Source organism: Pectinophora gossypiella, chromosome 22, assembly GCF_024362695.1.
Source record: "Pectinophora gossypiella chromosome 22, ilPecGoss1.1, whole genome shotgun sequence".
NCBI classification, from domain to species: Eukaryota; Metazoa; Arthropoda; class Insecta; order Lepidoptera; family Gelechiidae; genus Pectinophora; species Pectinophora gossypiella.
In genome coordinates this window covers 2,396,631-2,422,011 of record NC_065425.1, presented here as the reverse complement: position 1 = coordinate 2,422,011, position 25,381 = coordinate 2,396,631, and the positions used below count along the sequence as shown (strand labels likewise).

General features: G+C 33.9%; 1 protein-coding gene across 2 annotated transcripts in view; it reads left to right on the top strand.

Moving 5' to 3' along the window:
• The window catches only part of LOC126377043 (uncharacterized), a 42,862-nt gene extending 33,164 nt beyond the window's left edge, over positions 1 to 9,698 (top strand). The window contains exons 3-5 of one of the 2 annotated variants that reach the window (XM_050024663.1): positions 1,310 to 1,502; positions 6,163 to 6,404; positions 9,115 to 9,698. In XM_050024663.1, the coding sequence (XP_049880620.1) occupies positions 1,310 to 1,502; positions 6,163 to 6,404; positions 9,115 to 9,188 (509 nt within the window). In that variant the 3' untranslated portion in view covers positions 9,189 to 9,698. Of the gene's footprint in view, positions 1 to 1,309; positions 1,503 to 6,162; positions 8,704 to 9,114 lie in introns of those variants that run through there. The other variant, XM_050024662.1, reaches the window with a different exon arrangement.
• Positions 9,699 to 25,381: the final 15,683 nt, after the last annotated feature.

Sequence of the window (25,381 nt, the reverse complement as noted above, 5' to 3'; positions counted from 1 at the left end):
ACTCGATAACCAGTTCCTGTAGTCTCTATTACCAGTTTTTTAAAGTTCAATTTCTCATGTTTATTTTGATTGGTCTTGCTTTTTTCTGCGTAATAGATGAGTGGATTGTCGAATTGTGGTTTTTGTTGTTACTTTATTAGAAAGTAATAAGGTTTAGAATCTACTGATTTTTCATGTTTTCTAGTGTGTGAAAAAGGAGGCAGGGGCGTACTATCATTAAATATTTTTTATATCAATTGTCATGTATTGTAAGTTCTATGAATGTCCGAATTTGATATGCTACATAATGAATGTAATGGCGATATCGAGCTCACAGAAAATTATGTCATTCTAAACAAAAAACAGTATTTCAAAGAACCTACTTTTCTTGAACTGTAAGTAAAGAAAACCATCGCCCACATCCATCGTATTTCAACGGCCTCTTTGGTCTAGTGGTTGACCTAGCTCACGACTCACGGTCTCGGGTTCGATTCCCAGTGATATTGTCGAAATCACTTTATGCCACTGTCCTTTGTTTGACTAAGGCATAGCAGGCTGAATCCCTTGATTGTTCGATATTGATGATTCCGTGATGAAGGCACATTCAGCCCGGATCAACCCGTACTAAAGCAGCTTGGTAGGGTATGCTCCATGCCCCCTGGTTGAGAGGACGCTTGTGTCCAGCAGTGGGATACTCTCCTATTGTAACCGTCTTCTCTAACCACTAGACCACAGATGCTGTGTGTGATGAGAAATATATAATTTATTCATCAATTGTTTATCTATAACATATTAAATTACGTTTATATATTATTTAATGGCCCCATTTTTCTGGCAGCTTCTTTTCCTCGGCTATACAGGTTGTGAAAACCTGCAGCAGTTTTAAGCGGATGAGAAGTTCGTTATGTAAAAATTCTTCTTCTTCTATCGTGTGGGTTGTGAGGCGAATTACCAACCTCATCAACCCTGGTGTCAGGGTTACTATTGCGCCGCCAAAGGCCCCTGACATGACTCATTTATAACGACTACGTACTTACACAGTAAGTAGTAACCGGGACCAACGGATTAACGTGCCTTCCGAAGCACGGATCGTCTTACTTTCGGACAATCAGGTGATCAGCCTGTAATGTCCTAACCAAACTAGGGACCACAAAGTAATTTTTGTGATATGTCCCCGCTGGGAATCGAACCCAGGACCTCCAGATCGTGAGCACAACGCTCAACCACTGGACCACGGAGGCCGTTATGTAAAAATTGAATTGAATAGAAACATTTTTGAATTTTAATTTGAACACATAGGTACTAAAACAAATTCTTTCTCAAATTCCAGAGCGGAGAGCGAAAAAGAAGATAATGCAGGCAGTAATCCCCATGCTGTTTGGTATGAAGTCCGCGGCAGCTGTCATCTTTGCCATGGCGGTGGTGACCGTTCTCACCCTGAAAGCTTTTATCGCCAGCAAGATGGCACTGATGGTCACCGTTGGAATGGCGGTCAAGAGATTGTATGAGTCATACAGCCTCGGGTGAGATTCTGTTTTTTTTTTTTGTGTGGTGAGTTTGTAGTGAGGCCTCGATGAGTGAATCTTTAGGTGGTTTTGTGTGTTCGAATTTTGTTTTTTGGTTTTCATTTGTTTAACAACTTCCTAATAAGAATTAAGTTTAAAGTAAATTGGCCAGTATCCTCAAAGAGAAATTCTGATTACCAATAAAAACAGACAAAACATCTAAAACTGACGAAAATCATTTACTTTTTTCTATTTAACTTATTTATGAACTTTATTATTACTTTATTTACTTATTTATCAAGAAAAACGTAAGTCTTTAAAAATAATTAAATCAAAAATGAGTTATTATCCGAAGAATTGTAAAAATCAAGGTACGTAAGTGAGGTTAATGTATCCTTATAAAAACAAATGAACAGAGGTTACCAAACCAAGCGGAGCCTCTAGGCAAAAGAAAACAAAATGCTGGGGTAAATTAAAAAAGTCGATAGATTCTCTCAAATGTAATCCTCTGAAACAACCGAGTGCGAGTTTCTGGCATCAGCAAAGTAGTTATTTAAGTCAAGTAAAAAAGGAAAATTAAAATGATTCAATGAAGAAGTTTCGACAGACAACATTCGCCAAAAGATTCACTCAATCCAAACTGTTTCGAAGGAGTCTATTTTACCCTGCTTTATCACTTTATAGAGTCCTCTCAGGAATTGATTATACGAGCTCTCCCCACTCCGTTGGTCTGTCGGGTTTCTTGAGAAATCTACGAGGTACTTTTGGAATGTGAGTATAAGAGTATTTCTAGTGAAAAAAATGTTTCTTTTGATAAGGGGGGTTAAAAAGGCCACATCGAAGCAATTCATCTAAAAAAGCAATATTGCAACTTGACATTTTGCACGTATAAAAGTAAGTGCGCAATGCAGGCAAATGTCAAATAGCAATATTGCTTTTTTAGATGAATTGCTTTTTAACTCCCAAGTAATTTATTTTGAAAGTAGAAAAAGTAATGAAATGCGTAGTGATATTAATATAGGTGACTAGCGGTAGTGTGTATGGTTCGTATAATACATTCCTTAGTTTAAGAGACTGAAGTATCCAGATATGATTTTGTAAAAAAGTAGTTTTTTAGAGTTATTTTGAGATAGACATTTTTAATTTTCGTACAAAAAAGCCAATTCATTTAATAATATATAAAAACACCAGAAATACTAGGCAGGCTTCGTACAAATTAAAATATTATAGAACAAATTGCGTTCTTTTCAGCACATAATTTCTTTAAGTAATTATTGTATTCGTAATAATTTTCCTTTTGAAATTTACGGCTGCCAAAAATTGTTTTTTAGAAATCTTTTAGAAGTAATAATTTGTGCGTTGGTTTATTTAATTATTTATACAATAAATCGTTATTAATCTACATTTTATCCGCTTTCGCATTTTTCCATTTGTCAGAAATATAATGGATTTGAATAAATTATTTTTCAATTTTTTTCCTAATTAAAAGTTAAGGACAAAAGTTGCTTGTCAAAAGAAACACATAACAAAAAGTGAGATTTCTTTTGTTTTATTAATCTCAGTTCTAAATGGAATTACATTTGAATTTATTTTAGCATCTACCTCAAAATAATTAAATTGTGATTATGAAAATGAAATTGTGATTAATTTACTACCACTGTAGAAATCATAATTTTTTGTTTCTAATACTATTTACAAAAACAATATACTTAATTATCTGGATACAACTAAATTCTGATGAAAAGATATGCTACAGATTTTTTTCCTTCTTTCTGTGAAGTAAATCTCAATTGAAGCTTGTAATAGTGCTGGGCGGAAAGTGTCCCTTATGTACGTATTTTTTTTTCTTTGACCCGAGTCAATTTAAAAAAGTTCGAGTTCAAAATTGACCCGTACGAATCGAACTCGGCAATCAATTTAATTCGATTTTAGTAGTTTGTCTGCAGCTATCTTTTTATTATTTTCACTTTTACAGTCACAGTGCAGTCTGTCGCGTAATTCTGTTGATTTTTTGGTATGAAAAATCTTACAGTTGATGAAATAATAATGATCTTATTTTATTTTTTCTTTATTTCTACAACATATCAAAAGTCAATCGAACAGGGCAGACTGTACTATTGTTATCTCATATAACTTGTCTTTTATAAATAACATTTTGTTATTTTCATATTCTTTTTCTAGGTTACACGAGGCAGAATTTTTTTCTTGTATTTCACAATCACTTTGAAATGAATGGAAAATGTCTAGGAATGTAACTTATTGTTTAACTTTTCTCGTGAATACTAACATAATAACAGTATTTTTCTTTAAACTTACTGGAACTCAAGTTTTTCTTTCCATGTGCTTTTGTTGAAGAAAAAACATTTTGTTTTGAAATTATTCAATAATGAATAATAATAACTTATGCAAAAGAAAATTCTGTTAACAAGTTTAATTTAAGGCGGTTTTTTTATTATTTTTTTTAATAACTAAATTTTACATTCCCTAGACATTTTGTTTGTGTGTAAAAATGTTTATATTAATGTACAGTCGACATCAAAAGTTGATGAATATATTTCACACAATGTCTGTAAATTAACCTATTCTATTCACCAATCACAAAACTTAGCACTAAGGTTGAAATAACTGGTTTATTTTTAATATTTATAACAATTGATAATGGTGTTTTTGGCATTTGTTTCATCGACTTTTGTTGCTGACGGTACAAATGTAATAACTGAAACGGGACTGACATTTTGACTGACGACTAAATAATGTACAAAGGTGTTCATTCATTGTACAGGTAGTGCAGTACTGGGGGTTAAAATGGTCACAATGAAGCAATTCATCTAATAAAGCAATATTGCAATTTGACATTTGCGCATATAAAAGTAAGTGCGCAATGCAAACAAATGTCAAATAGCAATATTGCTTTCTTAGATTAATTGCTTCGATGTGGCCATTTTAATCACCCCGGACTGGTAAAATGTGAAATAAAACACTTTAGGTACCTACGGATTTACAAGCCTTTTTAATGTAAGTACTTCGTCAAAATCAATAAAATAAGATCTATATATAAATAAATATTGTTCGAGAAAAATAAACAAAGTAAATATTTTAGTTAAATTGAAATCAGTGATCGGGAATTCGGAATAGATTGTACCATTTGAGGTAAAGAAACCTGAATGTTGTGGTTAATATGGATAACCACTAGATTTTTTAAATTGCGAGTTTACGTTACATTATAATATTGTTTTCTTAATAATAATAATAAAACACTTTATTGCACACAAATCCCTCAAGTAAACTGATTGAGATATCATCTTGTAAAAGTTTGTTTATCAGACAAACAGTCAAAAAATACATAAATAAATATAACAATAAACAAAAAATAATTCAAATAAATAACATATAAATCACTAAAATAATTCACAAAATAAAAATAATTGTTTTATAAAAATCATCTCGCAAGTATATTGTGTTTCGAGATTCAAGATTTGGGATGCATATACAACTTAAAAACACAACATGTTAAGACAAATTATGCAAATAGCACTACGTATCCCGATCACTGGTGATAATTAGATGTTTGACATACTCCAAGATACGTAAAAATACGTACTTTTCAATTATAAAAAAAATATCTAAGCAAGTACACACTTATTTCAATATTGAAAACCTAATTAGCATTAAAATTCAAAGACTAACTTAAACAACTATTTACTATTTTTGATAAGCTTCTCAAAGCGAACCAAGACGGCGACGCTGTGCCGTTCAACATGTAAATCAGAGCGATATACCACAATAATGCGTCGTCGCGGCATTCGGCAACAAATATTACAACGACACACAACGACGCAACAAAGCCCGTGTCGCCTCTCTCTAATCTCCAATCTACTGTCGTGACTGCTAAGCACATATACGCGCCAAACGGAAAAAAAAACAAACTACATTAGATAGCAATAATTATATCTCGTGTGATGGTTTAAAATTCCTCTGGTCATCTACCGTAACCATCGAGATCCGAGGAGATAATTGAAATGAAAGTGTTAATATAGGAGGAACATGATGAAAGTAGTGATGCGGAGATTACGCTACTTATTTTGTTGAAGAAGTGAGAAAATGATGTTGATGTATATTTTTTAAAGCTATTAGGTTTTATTATTTTCTCGTTCAAGTTGAATTAGTGTTTCGGGTAATTATTCGCGAGAAGAAAGAGATATTTGAAAATGTATCAGTAGCATTATTAATTCAAACAAATAGAGTTAATTTGAAAATAATTAAATCTTAAAATAGTATCTCCTTTACTTCACACCTTTGCCCAGTTCTCAAAAACTAAGATAAAAAGGATATAGATAAAACGCTTCAAAATGATTATACAAACGAACAATGATAAACAATCATTTTTAAAAATTACTTTACTTAGTAAATTATAGACATTAAAATTACACACTTCATCATTGTTATGGCTTTCTTAAGCGGCTATAAAACTTTATCGTCGCGATTCATATTGTGGATAAAGACATTACTCAGCTCAGCTTTGCAGACTATTTCGCGACCATCACAGACTTTAATCGATAACCACGACTCAAATGGGACTTTCTCGTTGACAGTTTCAACTGACGTTGACAAATAATCGGATGATAACTGACTCACAATTACTAGCCCGACATTAAAAGCGGTTTTATTTGCATTCCAGTGTTGGTTTACAAAATCACCCATACCTTTACTCCCAATATCCGATCGATTTTCCAAGCGCCTCGTCGCACGCATATTCCGTTAGCGGAATGAGCCCGCAATTCCCGGAGATGTACAATCCTACTGCCCTGGGATCGCATCAACAGTCAGAGTTGCTTCACAACGACGCTTCGGCTCAGCAGTCGCAACAGGCGCCCGTACAACAACTACTCAACTCGACTCGGGCTACAGAACGATGGGATGGTAAGTCTAAGCTACAGAAACTTCTAGAACCGATAGTCGACGGGATAAAGAGCTACATCGATCCCATCGCCAGCGTCTTCTACTCCATGCCTGCCACGTTCCGAGGCCTAAGTTCTGACGTCACTACGATGAAGACTGTAGAACCAGAAGAAGAAACCAAGAAGCCGAGAGAAATACTAGTGCCGCAGCCTCGAAATATTGCACAGAGGAAAATGAACTACAGGAAAGCGGCTTTTAGAACTAGGCCAAAAAAGTACACAGAGCTAAAGGTGGACTTAGATAAACTAAAGAAGAATAAAGATCTGTACGATTACATAAAAACGAAAAAGTATAAATATAACTATCAGCACACGTATTATTATCCGAGAGTGAAATATTTTGTCAATCCGAATATGTTTATTGTTAAACCGAAAAATAATCGACTTGTTCCATATAGAAAAGATATTTACAATGCCTCAACGACGAGTACTCTTAACGTAACTACTGTTCCTTTAGGCGTATGGAAACCAATAGTTTTAGTTCCAGTTTCGACTCAAAATGTATCGAATACTTTTAATGTCACGAGAAGTATATCTAGGAAATTTGAACCATTAGAAGTAAAACAACTTTCAAGATCCAAGAGAAGTCTTAACGTAGAATTGAAAAACTCGAGTTCTGATACAGAAACCAAAAATGAAATTTGGCTGACGGCTGTAGAAAGAAGCTTAAACAATTTTTTATTCAACATGACTGGTAGAGGGTTCGTTCATTTTATGCAAACATTATTCGACCATGATCCGATAACAGCTATGGTGAAGCAGGCTGGTAAATATACAAAATCAGCTCTTAAACATTCATTAAAATCGTCCTCTGCACCGTATTACTATTCTGCTACATACGAAATGCTTATGATGACCCTCGACGTAATTGACGGGTTGGTTCAGGTACATCAAGCATTAGTCGACTACTTCATAGATGACTTACCGAAGAAGAAGAAAACTCATACACACATACACAACCATTCACACAACAAGAACAAGAAGAAGAAGAAACCTTCACACCATCAGAATCAGAATTTACAAAACTACAGTCAAAACCAAACTCTTTTCTTAAATAAACGAGTTTAAAGATATCACAGATTTCACAAAAGAAAACGCACTGATGCACGATTTCTTACAACAAATACATAAAGACGTAGAAATTGTATATTCAGTGAAGATTGCTGCTATCATTCATGGAATAAATGATAAACATGTTAATGAATATGTAGTTTTATCATTTATATAAAATGTGCATTTAAATAAGCATTTATTTCATGTAAGTTAATGTGGTGTTGGTTTTCTTTTCAGTTCTCGAGTAAAGAGTAGAGTAGATGTTTTAGTTTTGTAAAATTACGGGTCTTTGAATTTGTAAATATCAATTGTAATATGTTTCTTTTATGGATTTGGCTCGGTAATGTACCAAAGTCTCATGACTTTTAAAGGGCGTTGCATTTCAAAGTGTATTTAAGTTATTTGAATTACTTACTTCTTTTGTAATTTCTTTGCTACAATGTTTAAGACACTGATCACGAATACGTGTTACTTAACTAATTACAACCTAAATTATATGAAATATACATAGTATCATCTTACTTTGTGATTTCTCCCAACGAAAGTTTTGTGAATCTTAATTTAGGACGAACTTTTTCTTTTCTAATCAAGCGACTGATTTTATAAACTCATTTCAAATGAAATTTTCCCTAGGACTTTTCTGAGTGCATAATTGAGTAGTTACCGAGCCAATTCTCACAATGTGTTGGCGAAAAATATTAATTAATATTCATCCTTAATAAATTGGGTGGATGGTATGCTGTATAAACGAGTATACGATCAGAGTGTTGAAACGTAATGAAAATATACACACATAAACTTGACCGTAATCCGTTTAGGGTTGAGCGGAAAAGTACTCCGAATACAACTTGTAGACAATTTTGATTGAAGAGATGTCTGTTCTCAGCATTGGGACGTCTACGATTTTAATATTCTATAGTTTTGCTCATTTAAAACTTTATCAAGACTATAGCATTTCGTGGTTTTGTTCTCGTTTATACACAATTTTAAATAATATCCACCTTATATATCCCACCATTATAAAAATGTACTTACTTAGGTGTTTTATTTTTTAATGCAACGTATTTTTTTCGCCGATACCTACATTGATTTAGTAAGAATAAAATGTGAAAAGGTCGAGCGGTGCCAAAATCGAATGCAATGTTCATAACTTATTATTTAATTCATTATAATTTTATTAATAACAGAGAACGCCATGCTATGAAGATTCAACGAAATAAATTATACTGATTATTAATTTAATTAGGTACATTAAATCTATATTTGTACTATATTTGTCTAATGAAGTACTTTTCTGAAGATTAGTTTTGAATAAGTATAACAAAACAAAACATTGTTATTTTAACTACTTATTTTTGTAGACAAAAGTAAAAATGTTTTTGAATCCTCGATTGTTTTATAAAGTTTTTGTTGAATCTATTTAACAATGGTGCACATATTTTCTGAATATAAAGTTTTTGTTTTGGCTCCGCTTGTCCTTTTAAGCCGCAAATTGGAAGATAGCGGGTAGCAATCTTTTAATTGCCATCACTTTCGCTACCCGCTTTCATCCATTCCACGGCCTTACTAACCATATTCAAATTGATATTTTCATGCGTATATTTTAATATGTTATGCAGGATACCGGAGGCAATATGGAACCTCGCGCGCTACTTCAGAATCCTATTTGGCCTACCGCCCATATCGCCATTGAGTTCCCCGACGATGACAATGCCAATGTACGTCATGCCTCAGATGTACGGCCAAATGGGCCAGATGGGCCCCGTCGGCCAGGCCAGCCAAGTAGCTCAGCCCATGACCCTGCCAGTGCCGCAAATGCAGTAACTGAATCGGACATTCGACCGGTAGATCAAGTGGCGTCATTTAGTGTAAAAAAAGCTAAATGTCAGACCACCACGTTACTTGATCTGTGTTCCATATTTAAATAACGTGGTGGCTGACATTTAGCTTCAAAACAAACGCAGTGTTCTAAATTGCCTGGACTTCCAAATTTAAATTTCAAAATCAAAAGTTTCTGCCAAAATTTTTGAAAGTTTTCGAACTCGTTCGGAAAATTTAGAACACTGCCCAATTCTGCCCGAATTGCAAAGTTATATTATTAAATTAAGACTGATTCTCTCTCTAAGTCTGATTCCTAGCGCGAGTCCCGTCGACTTTATTTATATTAAATTATATTAATTTATTTTAATTAAGTGTAATTGTAATAAGGCTTATTTATTCAGAAGTTTGTAAAATAAAATACGAACAAGCGTACATTTTGTTTTATTTTTGAACTGTGACAAAACTCAAAGGTCAAGAAGGCTTACAACAATCACTTACTAAATAAATATTCACTGTACATTAAGTTCTAAGGTTTATAATATGCTAAGTTCTTCGAAGCATATTTCTCTGACCACAAAGAAGGTACATTTGCGATAAAGGTCAGAACTAAGAAAAAAAATATAAATAATAAATTGACAATTATAACTTATGAAAAAATAAAAAAGTTGAAGCTTTCTTGAAATATATTAAATTGAAGGAAAATGTAGTAGTGTAGAGTGATAAAATAGCTAAAAATAACCTCGAGTGGGTTGTGATCTCAATGAACGACGTCAATAACCCCGGTGTTAGGATTGCTATTAAGACGCCTAATGTCTCTGTGGTCGTGGTTGAGCGTTGGGCTCACAACCCGAAGGTCCCAAGTTCGAATCCCGGTGGGGACAAATCACAAAATTCACTTAGTGATCCTTTGTTTAGTTAGGACATTATAGCCTGATCACTCGATTGTCCGAATAATTATAGAATAGATAGTGCCGGCAGTTGGTAAAGTAATGAATTTTAGGGCGGCTCAATAATAAGTCATATACCAGGGTTCTTTTTCTTTGCGAGTCGATGGCGATCGATACAAAATTTTTGCTGACCAATAATTGGCCACACTTACGGCATTATCAGTGGCTTCGTAAAGGTTTTTAATAGTGCAGGTGTTAGGGCACTTAGGACAGCACAAAAGGTGAGCCATAGTTTGAGGTGATACTCCACACTCGCAGTCATCGCAACCATCAACCAGGTATCCCCACCACCACATATACGAGGGTTGTTAAAGTTAGTTATCCACCTTACAACCCACACAATAGACGACGAATTAACTTTTTTTATTGCCTAATGTAGATAGTCAATTAAATAGTGTCAGGAAATCATTTTCTAAAAATATTTCGACATGATCGGTCTATGAAAATTACCTAATCGCAAGTATTATATTTTTTCTTTTTTTACTCAAGTAAAAAGTTTTTTTTTTATTTTATCTTGACACCATTCGATTTCAAATAAAACTAACATAACATAAACATCAAGATATATCCCAATAGGGTAGTCAGAGGTACATCCATCGCAAGATTACCTAAGTAGCTAACCTCACCGAGCTTTCTGTTAGACCAACGTGATAGGTGGTGAGCCGTATCGCCATCTGTAATGGTCGAGCCAACTGTGTTAGTGAAAATTGAACTTAAGACAAATTAATAACTCATTGGAGCAAGTCCGGTAACTCATTAGGGTTCGAAGCGGCGCCCCTTGACTGAGAATACACACAATAGTCATATCGCCGTCTATAATAGATTTCAAATAAAACTCAGTATGAATTAAATAAAATACGTTTTATTTTTAATTTGTGATGTTGTTGTCTTGGAAGCTTCTCCAGTGGTGCCAGTTGGAGTGCGGGTGCCAGTCCGTGAAGATCTCATACGTCACGTTCTTTTTCTGTAGAGGAATAATTTATTTTATTTCATCATCGTCAGCCCATTAACGTCCCCACTGCTGGGGCACGGGCCTTCCCAATGGATGGATAGGGAGATCGGGCCTTAAACCACCACGCGGGCCCAGTGCGGATTGATGGTTATGTACTTAAATGTAACCTGGAAACTGACAGAGGGCAGCAGTAACTGTCAGTACTATTCAGGGGCGGAGGAAAGGAGTCCTAGTATGGCTTTGAAATAAACTACTCTAGGCGCCATCCCATTCGCGTCAGACAGTGTACTGCGGGGCGGAAGGCAAGAGGGAAACCACTACTCATATTTTTCCCTAAAAAGTAGCATGGAGGATGCTACACCGACAAAAGCGTGGCTCTTAAATTAGTGATCTTCTTTTCTATCTTCTAGTGATGATGATGATGTTCTGAAATATTATTTTTTCGAATTCAGTGGTTTAGTGTTCGAGCCGGGATTCAAACCCGGGATACTACGAGGTTAAGTCATGCATTCTCCGAACACATTTTAATTGATCATAGAGTTTTTATTAATCTTAAAACTAAACTATTGCTACGAGTATATTTTGTTTTCATTTTAAAGGACACTATGCCGAGGTTTTCTTGTAGCTTCTTTTCACCAGCTATAAAGGTTGTGAGAAGCTGCAGTAGTTTTAGGCGGATAAGACGTTCGTTGTATGAAAAATGACGAATAATAATTATGATATTTTAAATTTGAATATACTATTGGTATTACTCCTATTGACATTGTTTTCTTTTTTTTTTGTATATGACTTGTAAAGAAATGTTATAAATACATTTCTGTATCTGTTTTCTACACCGGCCTGTGTAATTAAATTAAAATTAAAAAACCTAAATTAAATTATTAATTAATTTAAATTAAATTGTTAACTATTAAAAATTTAAATTAATTAAAAATTAAGTTAAGTTGTACTTTTAAAATTATATAATTTTTATAGTTTACAAGATATACTTTCGAAATAAAAACAATTCGACGACTCGTAATGTTTTGTTTAATAGTAACAAAGAAAGCTGTTAATATTTTCCATAAAACTTTATTTATTTAAATCGCCACCTATCTTCAATAGTTTAAATAAAAAAATAAAAGCGCAGTACTTAGTTTTGCAAACCAGTCTAGAAGATAGACAGAAAGGTATTTATAACATTCCGTTATAAGTCAAATCACTAAAGAATTATGACACAACGATTACTATAAATACAACGATTACTATACAACGATACAACGATTTCTATAAATATTTATGATACAACGGAGAACAACTTATAACACTGGAATTCATGGGGATTTTTTTATTTTATTGATATCATTCATTGTAACATTTTCTCTACAGTATAACATAACATTAAAAGCTTTTATGACGTATAAGAATAAAAATTCTCTTTGTATCACCGCACATTACACGGGAAATGTGGTCATAAATCTTTTGCATTCTTGCACATAAACACGCCCATAATTTCTGGTGTGGTAGGCAGAGCTATGCATTACCAGGACAGATACTAAAAGGTGGTTAATGGTATCTTTAGCCGAGTAATAATAATAGATAATTAGGCCATCGTTTGTATTACTTTAACATTGATTTTTATAAGTATCATCATCATCATCAGCCCATTAACGTCCCCACTGCTGGGGCACGGGCCTTCCCTATGGATGGATAGGGAGATCGGGCCTTAAACCATCACGCGGGCCCAGTGCGGATTGATGGTTATTGACGACTGCTAGTGCAGCCGGGACCAACGGCATAACGTGCCTTCCGAAGCACGGAGGAGCTCGAGATGAAAACTTTTTTTTTGTGGTCACCCATCCTATGACCGGCCTTTGCGAAAGTTGCTTAACTTCAACAATCGCAGACCGAGCGCGTTTACCGCTGCGCCACCGTGCTCCTCCTTTTATAAGTAGACCAGGTATATTAAACGTATTATAACATATAGCGGTGAAAGAAAACATCGCGAGGAAACCCACGTTCCCGAGAAATGCATTTTCGAAGGTATGTGACCTATCCTGTATTGGGCTGGTTTTCCCTTCGGGAGTTGGATGATCAGACAGGCAGTCGCTTCTGTAAAAAACCAGTCCTGTCAAATCTTCAGTTTAGGTAAGCGGACCCCGTGAAAAACAGGATGACGCTAGGAAGAGGATGATTAGTAAGAACTAAAATTACTTTCAGCAAATTATCATGTGACGGGATAATGCTAGGGATATGATGATTATATATACATAACATAAGCTCATAACTATATCGGGGTAGTCAGAGGTACATCTATCGCAAGATGTCTGGTCTATACTTTCGACAGAAATATAACCCATTTTGTTGTTGTCGAAGACGTTACGTTACGAAATCCATGTTTTTCTTCTCATGTTTATTTACCTTTTATCGGATATAAATAGTATTGAAAATAAAAGATAAATATTGTATAAAAATAATGATAAAAGGTATGTTTTATCCTAAAACGATTATGAACGCCTACCCGTTTTTAGTCAGCAATAAACATTTTTCGCATGAGTAGGTAATTTTGCGAACAGTGTTCGCGTAGGCGTAAATCTCTCAGTATAAGCGTTTAGTTATTAAATTATGCATATTATAGTCTCCTCATAAGGTTAATTTTAGTTGTTTGTGTTAATGCTGCTATATTTTAGCTTTACGTAACACAAATTTCGTTCACACTTTCAATAATTATTATTTTATAAGGAGTCATACTCAACGCCTACTAAAATAACTAACGCAATAGTCGTAAATATATTAAAATGTTTCATACTGCTTGTTGGCACGATCAGGAGGATCGGTTTTTATTTCGTCTTACTTTGTGAGTCTATCCTTGGTTTGGTAAGGAATTTGCAAGCTTGAATAAAAAGATAAAATAAAATAAAAAAAGATAAAAAGATAAAATAAAATGATCATGTGCTTCGGAGGGCACGTTAAATCGTTGATCCTGGCTATCAACAGTTAAAAATACCTCAACCAACTCGCAGCGGAACAGCGTGGTGGAGTATGCTCCATACCCCTTCCGTTTACTTGAAAGGAGGCCTGTGTGTTTTCTTCATACTACTAGTGATAATATCCGATTTAGTATCTACTAATTCATCATCATCATCAGCCCATTAACGTCCCCACTGCTGGGGCACGGGCCTTCCCTATGGATGGATAGGGAGATCAGGCCTTAAACCATCACGCGGGCCCAGTGCGGATTGATGGTTATTAACGGCTGCTAATGCAGCCGGGACCAACGGCTTAACGTGCCTTCCGAAGCACGGAGGAGCTCGAGATGAAAACTTTTTTTTGTGGTCACCCATCCTATGACCGGCCTTTGCGAAAGTTGCTTTACTTCAACTATCGCAGACCGAGCGCGTTTACCGCTGCGCCACTATCTACTTATCTACTAATTATTAATTTATTATCAAAACCGACTTAGGTTTATTATAATAACTTGTTTCTCTGCCCGAAGAGGGATTACGAGTTTTATGAAGATCGTACCTAAGTTACGTTAAAGAAAAAAATCCAGCACAAAAGAACTCAGTGATGGATTAGCCTGATTCAATCTTGAGTATTTTTCAAATGATTGAATCGTAGGAGTTCAATCGGATAAGAATTGTCAGCCTGATTTAATTCGAATCTCTACTGAAAGTGGCTGGTAATATTTCAGAGAGTAGGTAATTTATTTTTTCTAGTCGAAAGGAAATTAATCGGTCTGAGGCGTGACAAAGATTTAGTATTTGGTATTGAATCTTTTCATGATTTCAGACGAAAATAAAAATCAAAAATAGGGTAGAACCCACAAGACACAAGTATAATGGACACTCGTGGACAATCTTAGTCTGAAATAAAATATTTTAATTTTTATTTTATTTAAATTTTTTTTATATAATATTTGGATAACTGTCACTTCATCCTACAAATTCTAAGTGGTGAATATGATCAATGGTTTGGTGAATCACCGTTATCATCTAAATCCGGCCAAGTGCTAGCTGGACTCACGCGTGAACTGTCCGTGTCATTGACAAGGTAATAATTATATACGAGTAGTATATAAAATACAAATAAAAAATGGCGTTTTATGTATAGGAGCCCCTTCAAATATTTATTTTATTTTGTTTTTAGTATTTATAGTTTTACCAGCGAAAAAAATACATAATTTGTGAAAATCCCAACTGTCTAGCTTTTGCGGTTTCGCGGCGATAGCGCAGTCTTAGTATTAGGGTTCCATTTTTGCTCTTTGCCTACGGAACCCTTATAATAATAAACCCTAAAGAAGTCTAAATAATATGCCGCATCACGGCGATTCATCTAAAAAGCGTAGGGGTGTTAGAGTCTAAACTAACATTGCTATTTTAGGTGAATTGCTTCAATGTGACCTTCTTTTTTTTTACTGGTCCTTTATTTAAGAAAGGACACCCTCTGTAGGTTTTTGTTAGGTACGTTTAGTGCGCTTCCAAATTTATTTTAATTTATTTTTAGATCATCTTTATTTTTAATTTGCTTTACAGTCGCAACATTGTATGATGGCAAGTATTATAATGGGGCGTACGGTCACGAGCATTAATATGTATACACTGTGGTATCATGTCACATTAACTTTTTTGACAAATTGAACTGTAAGTCTCACTAAATGTCAAATATGTTAGAGCGACGAAGTCCTAAAGTGTAAAGTGCTCACGACTGTACCTAATTGCATGCATGTGGAAAACTATTTCCATTGTACAAAAAATAATAACATAAAATAAATTTTATAATGGACCAATTATTTTTTGTATATTTTTATTAGTATTATTTTTAGATTAAGAAATGTTATGTACGTCTTGTTAAGTTACATAATAAAGTACACCGCCGCAAAAATCTGGAACAACATCCCTCCTCCTCTACGTAACCTATCTTCTGTTAATACTTTCCGGTCAAAGGTAAAAGAACACTTTCTACAATGCCAGTTAAGCGGTGATACAACCTATTAAAAATATTCATGCTTCATGTAAGCCATATATAACTCACATACATAATACACACACATACAGTATAATACATAATATACAGAATTATTAATTTATTTATTTTTCTTATTATTTTCTTTTTCCTCAAATACTTTATATTACGGTTTAGGTACGTAATTATGTGCTTAGACTTTAGAGCCCAGTTCTTTTTGTTTTACTGTATTTTGATTCCCCAACCGGCTGCAGCTGAAAATCAGCGTCATAGTCTTGCTACAGCTAGGCCGTGACATTTGCTGTGCTGAAGCCGTTTCGGCACTATGTATAATTATTTTTTTTTTTGTTAATTAGTGTTAAGTATGCCGAATAAATATTTTCTTTCTTTCTTTTATTCTGTTGCAGATTCTGGCGGGCGAAACTTAATTTAATTCAATAGAGTAGTTTCCAAATCAGTTACTTTTTACTAAAACACGAAAATACTATGAACTGGAAAATTGTATGAAAAAGCAACCTGTAACTTCATAGAAAAACGTGATAAAATTTCGCACTTCTTATGATAGTTTTCTTTATTAAAATTAATAAATAAGTTTAATAGAAATATGAAAACTTTGTTTACCTTTAGATCTGTCTTTACTTAGTAATCAGAATTTCATTATTTTTTTTTGACTTAGGAAACTACCCAATTTAAATGAATTTACTAATTTGATTTATTTTGTTTGATCATATTGGAGTCAAACTTATATAGAGCTTAGTTTAAAATTGTCAAATTAAATTTAAATTAAGTTTCCGTCTGCCAGGATTGCTAGCAATACATAATAATAAATATTATTAAGGGTTAGTCGGGTTAATAAAATAAGCACATGTTAGCGATCAATCCATTTATTAAACAATAAATAATCGTTAGCATAATTAATAAATTAATAATAAATAAATAATTTATTTTCCTTTAAGGCAAATGCTCAGTTAATTTGTTTAAATGCGGAATAGCATTTTATTGTACAAGTTAGTACATCAGTGTAACAACTAAGGTTAAAAACAATAAATAAATAATGTGTTATTTACATTTATTGCGTTGTGACCTTAAATAAACTCTTTGGGGTACTAATTTTAAGTTGACAGAAAATCGTTTAAAACCCCGTTTTACCATTAAATATTTTTTACTCATTTTCCTGTCAACCCTACAAATCCTTAAGCTGTAGCCACACTCACGACGAAAGTGCATTTAATATTTTTTTATGACATTGATATTTATCAACATTCCATTTTCAGTCGGCTGTGTTTTGTTTTCTTTTACATAATATTGTACAAAACTCCGATTGTGTTCATTTATATTTATAAATATATATTTTTTTTATATTGTTCCCTGTTCGCTGCTGAGTGTAGTCACAAATGGGTCGTCTGTTTGTCCGTATCAAGTCCGTATCGCCTGCAACATCGCGTCTCTTACACGGCTACGATCTACTCCTTTTTGATGATAGCCTGGAAAGTATTCGAACATTTAACCTTTTTTTATACAACACATTTTGTAGACGTCTTATGTACATTTCTACATAAGTAATCAATCAGAATCAAACGATACACGTCGATGATTTTGTGAAACATTTTCGTGAAATGTTTATTTTTTTCTAGTAATTTATTTGACAGTCACTAGTAATATTTTTGAAACATTTTCAGGCAATTTAAAAATAGAATATTTTTGTGAGGTGCGTGAACAAAATGCTGTACAGTTTCGATTTTCATGATGTTACTCGATAGAGATAGCCAAGCAACTTTAAATCAAATTATTCGACAATTGGATTCAGTTTTGCTTAGCCACCATCTTTTTTACGTTAAATATTACAAATTTGCCTCGGATAGCATTAACTACTTTACCATTTTGTGATAAGAGTGATTATTCTAAACGTGATAAAGGTGAAATGTTTTAAGTATGTGTGGGATATTTAGGTATTCTAAACGTGACAATAGTGAAGTGTTATTAATAGTAATAAAAATACATATTTTTAGGGCAAAAATAAAATTAATTTAAGTGTCGGTGAACTGTATACTTTTATAAATGCAATTAGAATAATAGTTTGAATAAAAACAATGTGTTTTGTGAACATACTTGAAGCTACTACATACTAAGTGGTGACTTCATAATCGTGCCAAAATCAAAATACTGATTTATTGACTAATATTAGGTACTGAAAATATACGAATTTTTAAATCTTTATCAAAATTACATTATTATTATTATTATTAGCCTATATGATCCCACTGCTGAGCAAAGGCCATCAAAATTACATATTCAATAAAAAATCTCGATGACTTGCCTAAACGAAACTAGTTCTGTAAGTAAAACTTTTAGAAACTGTGAAAGTGTAGCTACCGTAATTATTTTTGTTTTAGGTATTTTTTTAGTAAGCTGCACTGCATAGGCAGTAAACGGTGCAAATTTAAACAGTGATTGAATTTCGAACCATCGTAAGACTAAAAACTATCTAAAAAGCAAAATAAATTCATATTTGTTTCTTAAGTGTACTATTTTGTATAAGAATAGTGTAGTTTTGTGAATTTATCCTAACAACACTAATGAAATTATAGTGCAAATGATTTGTAGTGATTTCAATATTTTGCAATTTTTTTCGTGTCGAATACTTTTAATACTACAATATTTTGTGTAGTTCTACATAATCGTGCGAATATTGCAATTTTCACAGTGAAAATATATTATTTAATTTCTAATAAATACGTATTATTGTTATGTGTTTGCTACTATAGCAAAATTCATCACTACATATACACTAAAATTGCTTTTTTAAATATTATTTAATTTTTTGTTGCAATTAAGCATTTTTACACTTTGCACTAAACTTTTGATTAACTTACGTGTGAAACCTCCTTAAGTGCGTGTTAGGGCAACGTATTATGACCTTTAGATGATCTACCAGTTTCTTCCGACACCTCCCTCCTAATTACATAATAAATACGATTATTTTTTTTAAGTACCTCTTTTTACTTTTAATTAACAGTAGAGATACAATTTAGTTTATTGCATCCACGTCAGAATTTATTATTTGTCGGGTAAATTTGACATAAATTAAAGTTTAAATATAATTTTTAAGTACTATATAAAATATTTATACTAATATTCTTTTATACTATTTTTTAATCTTATTATTCTTCATTTAATAAATATAAATTAACATTTAAAAAATCTATGAAAGTCACTGACTCGGAGATTAGAACGCCATATTTCTTATTCGAATATGAATATTAAAATTAGAAAGTCATATAGGTAAGTAGGTATGTTGTTTTATGTTTATATAGAATAATTGATGCATAATATATTATGTTACTATAGTAACACTGCGTTCTTTGTAATCCCTAGTTTGATTAAGACATTACAGGCTAATCACCTGAACATCGAAAAGTAAGATGATCCGTGCTTCGGAAGGCATGATAATCCGTTCGTCCGGGTTACTATTTATTGATGTAAGTATGTAGTTACATGAGCCATGTCAGTGGTTCTTGGCGGCTCAATAATAACCCTGATACCAGGATTGATGAAGTTGGTAATACTTCTCACGACCCACACGATAGAAGAAGAATACAGATTCAATTATATTCCCAAAACAGTAAAGATACTATTAGATAAATAGATACCTCATAATCATCATCATCTCCCTAGCATTATACTGTTTTTCACAGGGTCCGCTTACCTAACCTGAAGATTTGACAGGTCCGGTTTTACAGCAGCGACTGCCTGTCTGGCCTTCCAACCCACGAAGAGAAAACCAGCCCAATACAGGTTAGGTCACATACATCCGATCATGCATTTCTGGAGAATGTGGGTGGGTATGGGTGGACGTGATAATCATTTATAATCCAAACATGACTTCGAAAAGAAATTCGACAGTCATTGGTTTCGGCCTGAGCTGGATTCGAACCCGCGACCTCAAAGTGAGAGGCAAGCGAACAAGTATTAAATATGCACATATTCATCTCGAAACCATTGCGAAACCTGTAAAACTCCAATTTAAAGGCTCACAATTACTTACAGCCAGTCTGAGGATTCTACACGGAATTAATATCCGAATTGAAATATCAGAGCCAAATACGTTAAATAAAGGGAAAACTTAACGGATCCTCAGGAATGATCAGGCAATATTATCTGGCTTTTACGACAAGGAGTATACGTATTATACAATACAATACAATACACGGAGTTACAGGAATACGATAATTAAATTCAATACAAGGTTAATAACTATTTAGAAGACAATGCTTGAGAATAATCGTCTTGGAAACAATAACTATTAGGCAACCAAATTAGTGAAATTGTATTACAACATTTTTCAAAGAGCGTCTAACAACTTGTGCCGAGGTTTTTCTTACAGTTAATTTTCCTCGGCTATACAAGTTGAGAAGCGGCCTTGTCAAATCATCAGGATAGGTAAGCTTTTTGTTGATGTGACTTATTGTAGATTTTCCGCAGATAGTATTAACTATTTGGCCAGACAAACGGGGAGCGGTGAGGGCTCTCACCCGGTACAAAATTTAAGACGACAGGCCTGAGGGTACCCTGTTGGGCGCGAACCTCGGCTCAGGGCGTCGTCTGAGAGGGTTAGGTAAGCCAAACCTGTGAAGAACGGGATAATGCTAGGGGAATTATGATACAAGATGAGAAGCTGCAGTAGTTTAGGCAAAAGAGATGAGAAAAATGGTATATTGTTGCTTTAAATCTCACTTAAGAAATAACTTGGTTCTAAGGGTGTTATTAATAAACTAATCTCAGCTCAGACTGCCCTAAAGATCATGCACAAGTCCCTGTTTTTATACAAGAACTATCAAATTGACACCATCTCGAGAGCAGTCTCAAAGCTGAGATTAGTTTATTAATACCACCCAAAATTCAATTTTTAATAATTAAAACACATAATAACGGGTTCTTACCGCGTTTAAAGTAGGGATATGAGACTCCCAAACGCAGTAAGAACCCGTTATTATGTGTTTTAATTATGATAATAACCGCGTAAATTCAAAACAATCAATTTTCAATATACAATTAATCTCATCCAACATTATCTACAATAATAATGTTTTAAAGGATGAACCTGTTCTATAAACACCCTGTTATATTAAGATGTAGGTTGATTAATATGGCATGAAATGGAATAGGGTCTATATTGTTGTTTGCTTAATAATGTAAGAGGGGTCTACGTTGGAAACGTACGATGTACAGTCGTGCGTGAGCAATATAATGTACCCACTTTAGGACTCTGTCGCACTAACATATTTGACATTTAGTGAGACTTACAGTACATTTTGTCAAAAACGTTAATGTGACATGGTACCAAAATGTATACATATCAATGCTCGTGACCGTACGCTACAAATAATGTCTAATATTAAATTGATTTCATTACGCGTTATTTAATCAGACTTCCCCCTACCAACTTCACCTCACATGACTTCGATTTTTTAAATTCCTTCAGAGTGGAATATACTTACTTTATAATATTATAGATAGGTAACAAATATTAGCAACTGATAATTAACGATATCACCTAAGAAACATTGCATATAATAATAATAATAATAATATCTTAATATTATATTTTGCCGACTTCATAACGGCGCTTGTTTTCCAGTGGTTCAGCGTTGGTCTCACGATTCGGAGGCCCCGGGTTCGAATCCCGATGGGGACATATCATAAAAATCACTTTGTGATCCCTAGTTTGGTTAGGACATTACAGGCTGATCACCTGATTGTCCGACAGTAAGATGATCTGTGCTTCGGAAGGAAGTTCAGCTGTTGTTGGTTACTACTTACTGATGTAAGTATGTAGTCGTTACATGAGCCATGTTAGGGGCCTTTGGCGGCTCAATAATAACCCTGATAATTACCAGGGTTGATGAGGTTGGTAACCCACTTCATAACCCACACAATAAGAAGAAGCCAACTTGATAGTATTTTTTATGAAAGCCCCATAAAAACACAAGGTTATTGGCAAATTAATCCTTAGAAGCTATTATGGCATTAACAAGCATAACCCTTTAGGAATAATAAGATAAAATTAGCAATATAAACCCTGATACCAGAGTTAAGCATGCCTGTCATTGACCTCACAACCCACACGAGAGAAGAAAAGACTATTATCCAATCCAGTTAAATCTAATAGAAATGAAATAAAAAATATTAAAGAGAAAAATTCACAAGCAAAGACTGAAAGATGTGATAATTAAATTCATAAAACTATAAAGGTAGTGGTTTCGAGACGAAGTATTTGAGGATGAATATCACAATTCATCAAACCACGATATCAAATTCGCCTGCCAGTGAATTTATTCCTCTAGGGTCATCATTATCATGACAATGGAGCAGATAAATCAATTTTGGAAGTTTCGAATAGTGCAGTAAATAAAACGTATATACTGAGAGTTATTGAAGCCAGAAGAGGCAAGATGATTGGATACTTTAATAAGACACGACTAATTTATCAAAAACATTATAGAAGGGAAGAGAGGATGTGAAATACCAAGAAGAGGATAAGGAAGTTAAAGAATTGGAGGGATTGTGTCCTCTAACATGATGGACTAATGTTATGGGCGATAGGCTGATCCCTTATCACCATAAGATTTATCATTTCCAGCTTACGACATCGTATCAACAGTGGCTGCAAGTTGTCTTTGATTACTTGTGGCTCTGTCCATCCTATTAGGGACTACGGGCGTGAGTTTATGTATGTATGTAAGTTAAGTTAGGCTATACAGATTGTGAGAAGCTGCAGTAGTTTTAGGCGGGTGAGATGTTCGTTATGTAAAATCGACGATTCAAAGTGTAACTATGTTACCAACTGAATAAAGATATATTTGAATTTGAATTTAAAGAATTGGCGTTTGATAGACAAGAATGGAATATGCTACAATGACAAGAGCGAGGCTCTTAAATGAGTGATGATTAGTAATTAAAAATAATATATAGGTATAGATATAATACAAAATCGTATTATAGATTATTAAATTCTTTTTAAACAAAATAAAATAAAATCTAGGTCCAACTTTGTTTGGTAAAAAAAATCGGTATGTTTTTTCCTTTATCAATTGAACAGAACCTCCAATCAAAATAACTTGATTGTTATCCAAATATGAATAATTCAGACTCTGCAATACATCGAAATTTCTGAATACAAAATTTTGTTGCTAGTTTGCGACATGTCTGAATTTCTGAAGCATATTTTATACGTAAATTCAATTGTTTGAAATGCAATGTAACTTTAAGGCCCCTATCTCACTAGGATTTTTTTTTACGTGACTTATTTACGTTGAATTACTTAACCGGACAAATGCACTGAAGGCTCTAACTCGGTACAAAACAACAAATAAAAGTTGAGCGAGAACCTTAACTTAGGGCATCGTCTGAGAGGTATTTGAAATAATTAATCGACTCTAGGTTTATTCGACTTACAAATAACAATTTCCCCAAATCATTTCACGAATGGCTACTGCAAAAACTGTTTGATTCTCTGGACGATTTTTAAGCTTGCTTTACAAGTCAGTCGATTACATAAGATTACTAAATCTTTTAAGGGGCAATGTATACGTTTTTACAATAAGATTCCCATTGACATTCAGAATTTGCCTTTCAACTGTTTCAAGACAGTAGTAAAACAAAAACTTTACAAAAAAGGTTATTATAAAGTTAGTGATTATTTAGAAGATATGAATGCATGAGATTCTGTTTGAGAACTGATATTAGGTAGCTAAATTACTCAATTGTATACCAATATTTTATGTTTATTTTTATTTTTTTTAAAGAACGTCTAGGGCCCTGTGCCGAGGTTTTTCTTGCAGCTTCTTTTCCCCGGCTATACAGGTTGTTGTTGTTGTTGTTGTTGCAGTAGTTTTAGGCGGATGAGACGTTCGTTATGTAAAAATTGACGATTCAAAGTAAAGTGTAAGTAACTATGTTACCAACTGAATAAAGATATTTTTGAATTTGAATTTGAATAAGGAAACAGCAATTCCTAATTCGCTAGGGTTGTTCACTCAATGAATACCTTAACCGAATGACGAACAGAAACAAACTAGAACATTCATGTCATTGTTTTTTCTTTTTTATTTCTCTTTTTTGTGAATTGATTGTGTTTTTTTGTGATGTGTAATTTGAATAATGACATTTAAATTATAAATTTTATTTTATTTTACTATTTGCATGTTATAATTTAAATAAATAAAAATATAAACCAAATGTTAAATGCTGACCAACTGCAGAATGTAATACCATTTTTATAGCGAATAAATGATTATGAATTAGAGAGTCTGTGGAGTAGGGGCGCTGAATGAGCGAAATCAAGACCAAATACGCTACCAAACAATGTACGCCGTTGTATAAAGGAAACCTTACCTAGTTGCGCAACCAATATGTTGTCGGCAACCGAATCCCAATCAATTTTCCGCTTGTGCCACAACGGTATCCTAGTGAAATACGTCTCTTTATTGCTTATTTAATAAGACACGACGAATTTATTAAAAACCTCATAGAAGGAAAGCTACAAGGAAAAAGAGGAAGGGGAAGACCAAGAAGAGCTTACACGAAACAGATTAAAGAAAAGGTTAACGTCGTGTCTAATCGGGAAGTCAAGGAATTGGCCTTTGATAGACTTGAATGGAAAATGCTACACCGACGAGAGCGTGGCTCTTATATTGATGATAATTGCTTATGTCAAGCGTTATTCCCTAGCGATATTCGCATTGATTGTTATAAAAGGATAAAAATCACAATGATAAGCATCTGAAACACCCTCCGTAGTGTAGTGGTTAGAGCATTGGGCTCATGATCTGGAGGTCCTGGTTCGATTCCCGATGAGGACATTGTCGAAATCACTTTGTCCTATGTTCGGTAAGGACATTGCAGGCTTGAATCATCTGATTGTCCGAAAAAGTAAGATGATTCCGTGCTTCGGAAGGCCCGCAGTGAAGCAGCGTGGTGAAGTATGCTCCATACCCCCCTCCGGTTGCTTAAGGGAAGGCCTGTGCCCAGCAGCGGGACGTATATAGGCTGTTTCTGTAAGCATCTTAGAATGATCTAGAGGGGTTGATCTTTGACCTTTCTTGACATTGCGCACTTATCTTATATGCGCAAGCGTTAAATTCTAATACTGCTTTTTAGATTAATTGCTTCCATGTGGCCGTTTTAGACTCGATCATGATTAGGAAGAAGAATGAAGAGAGC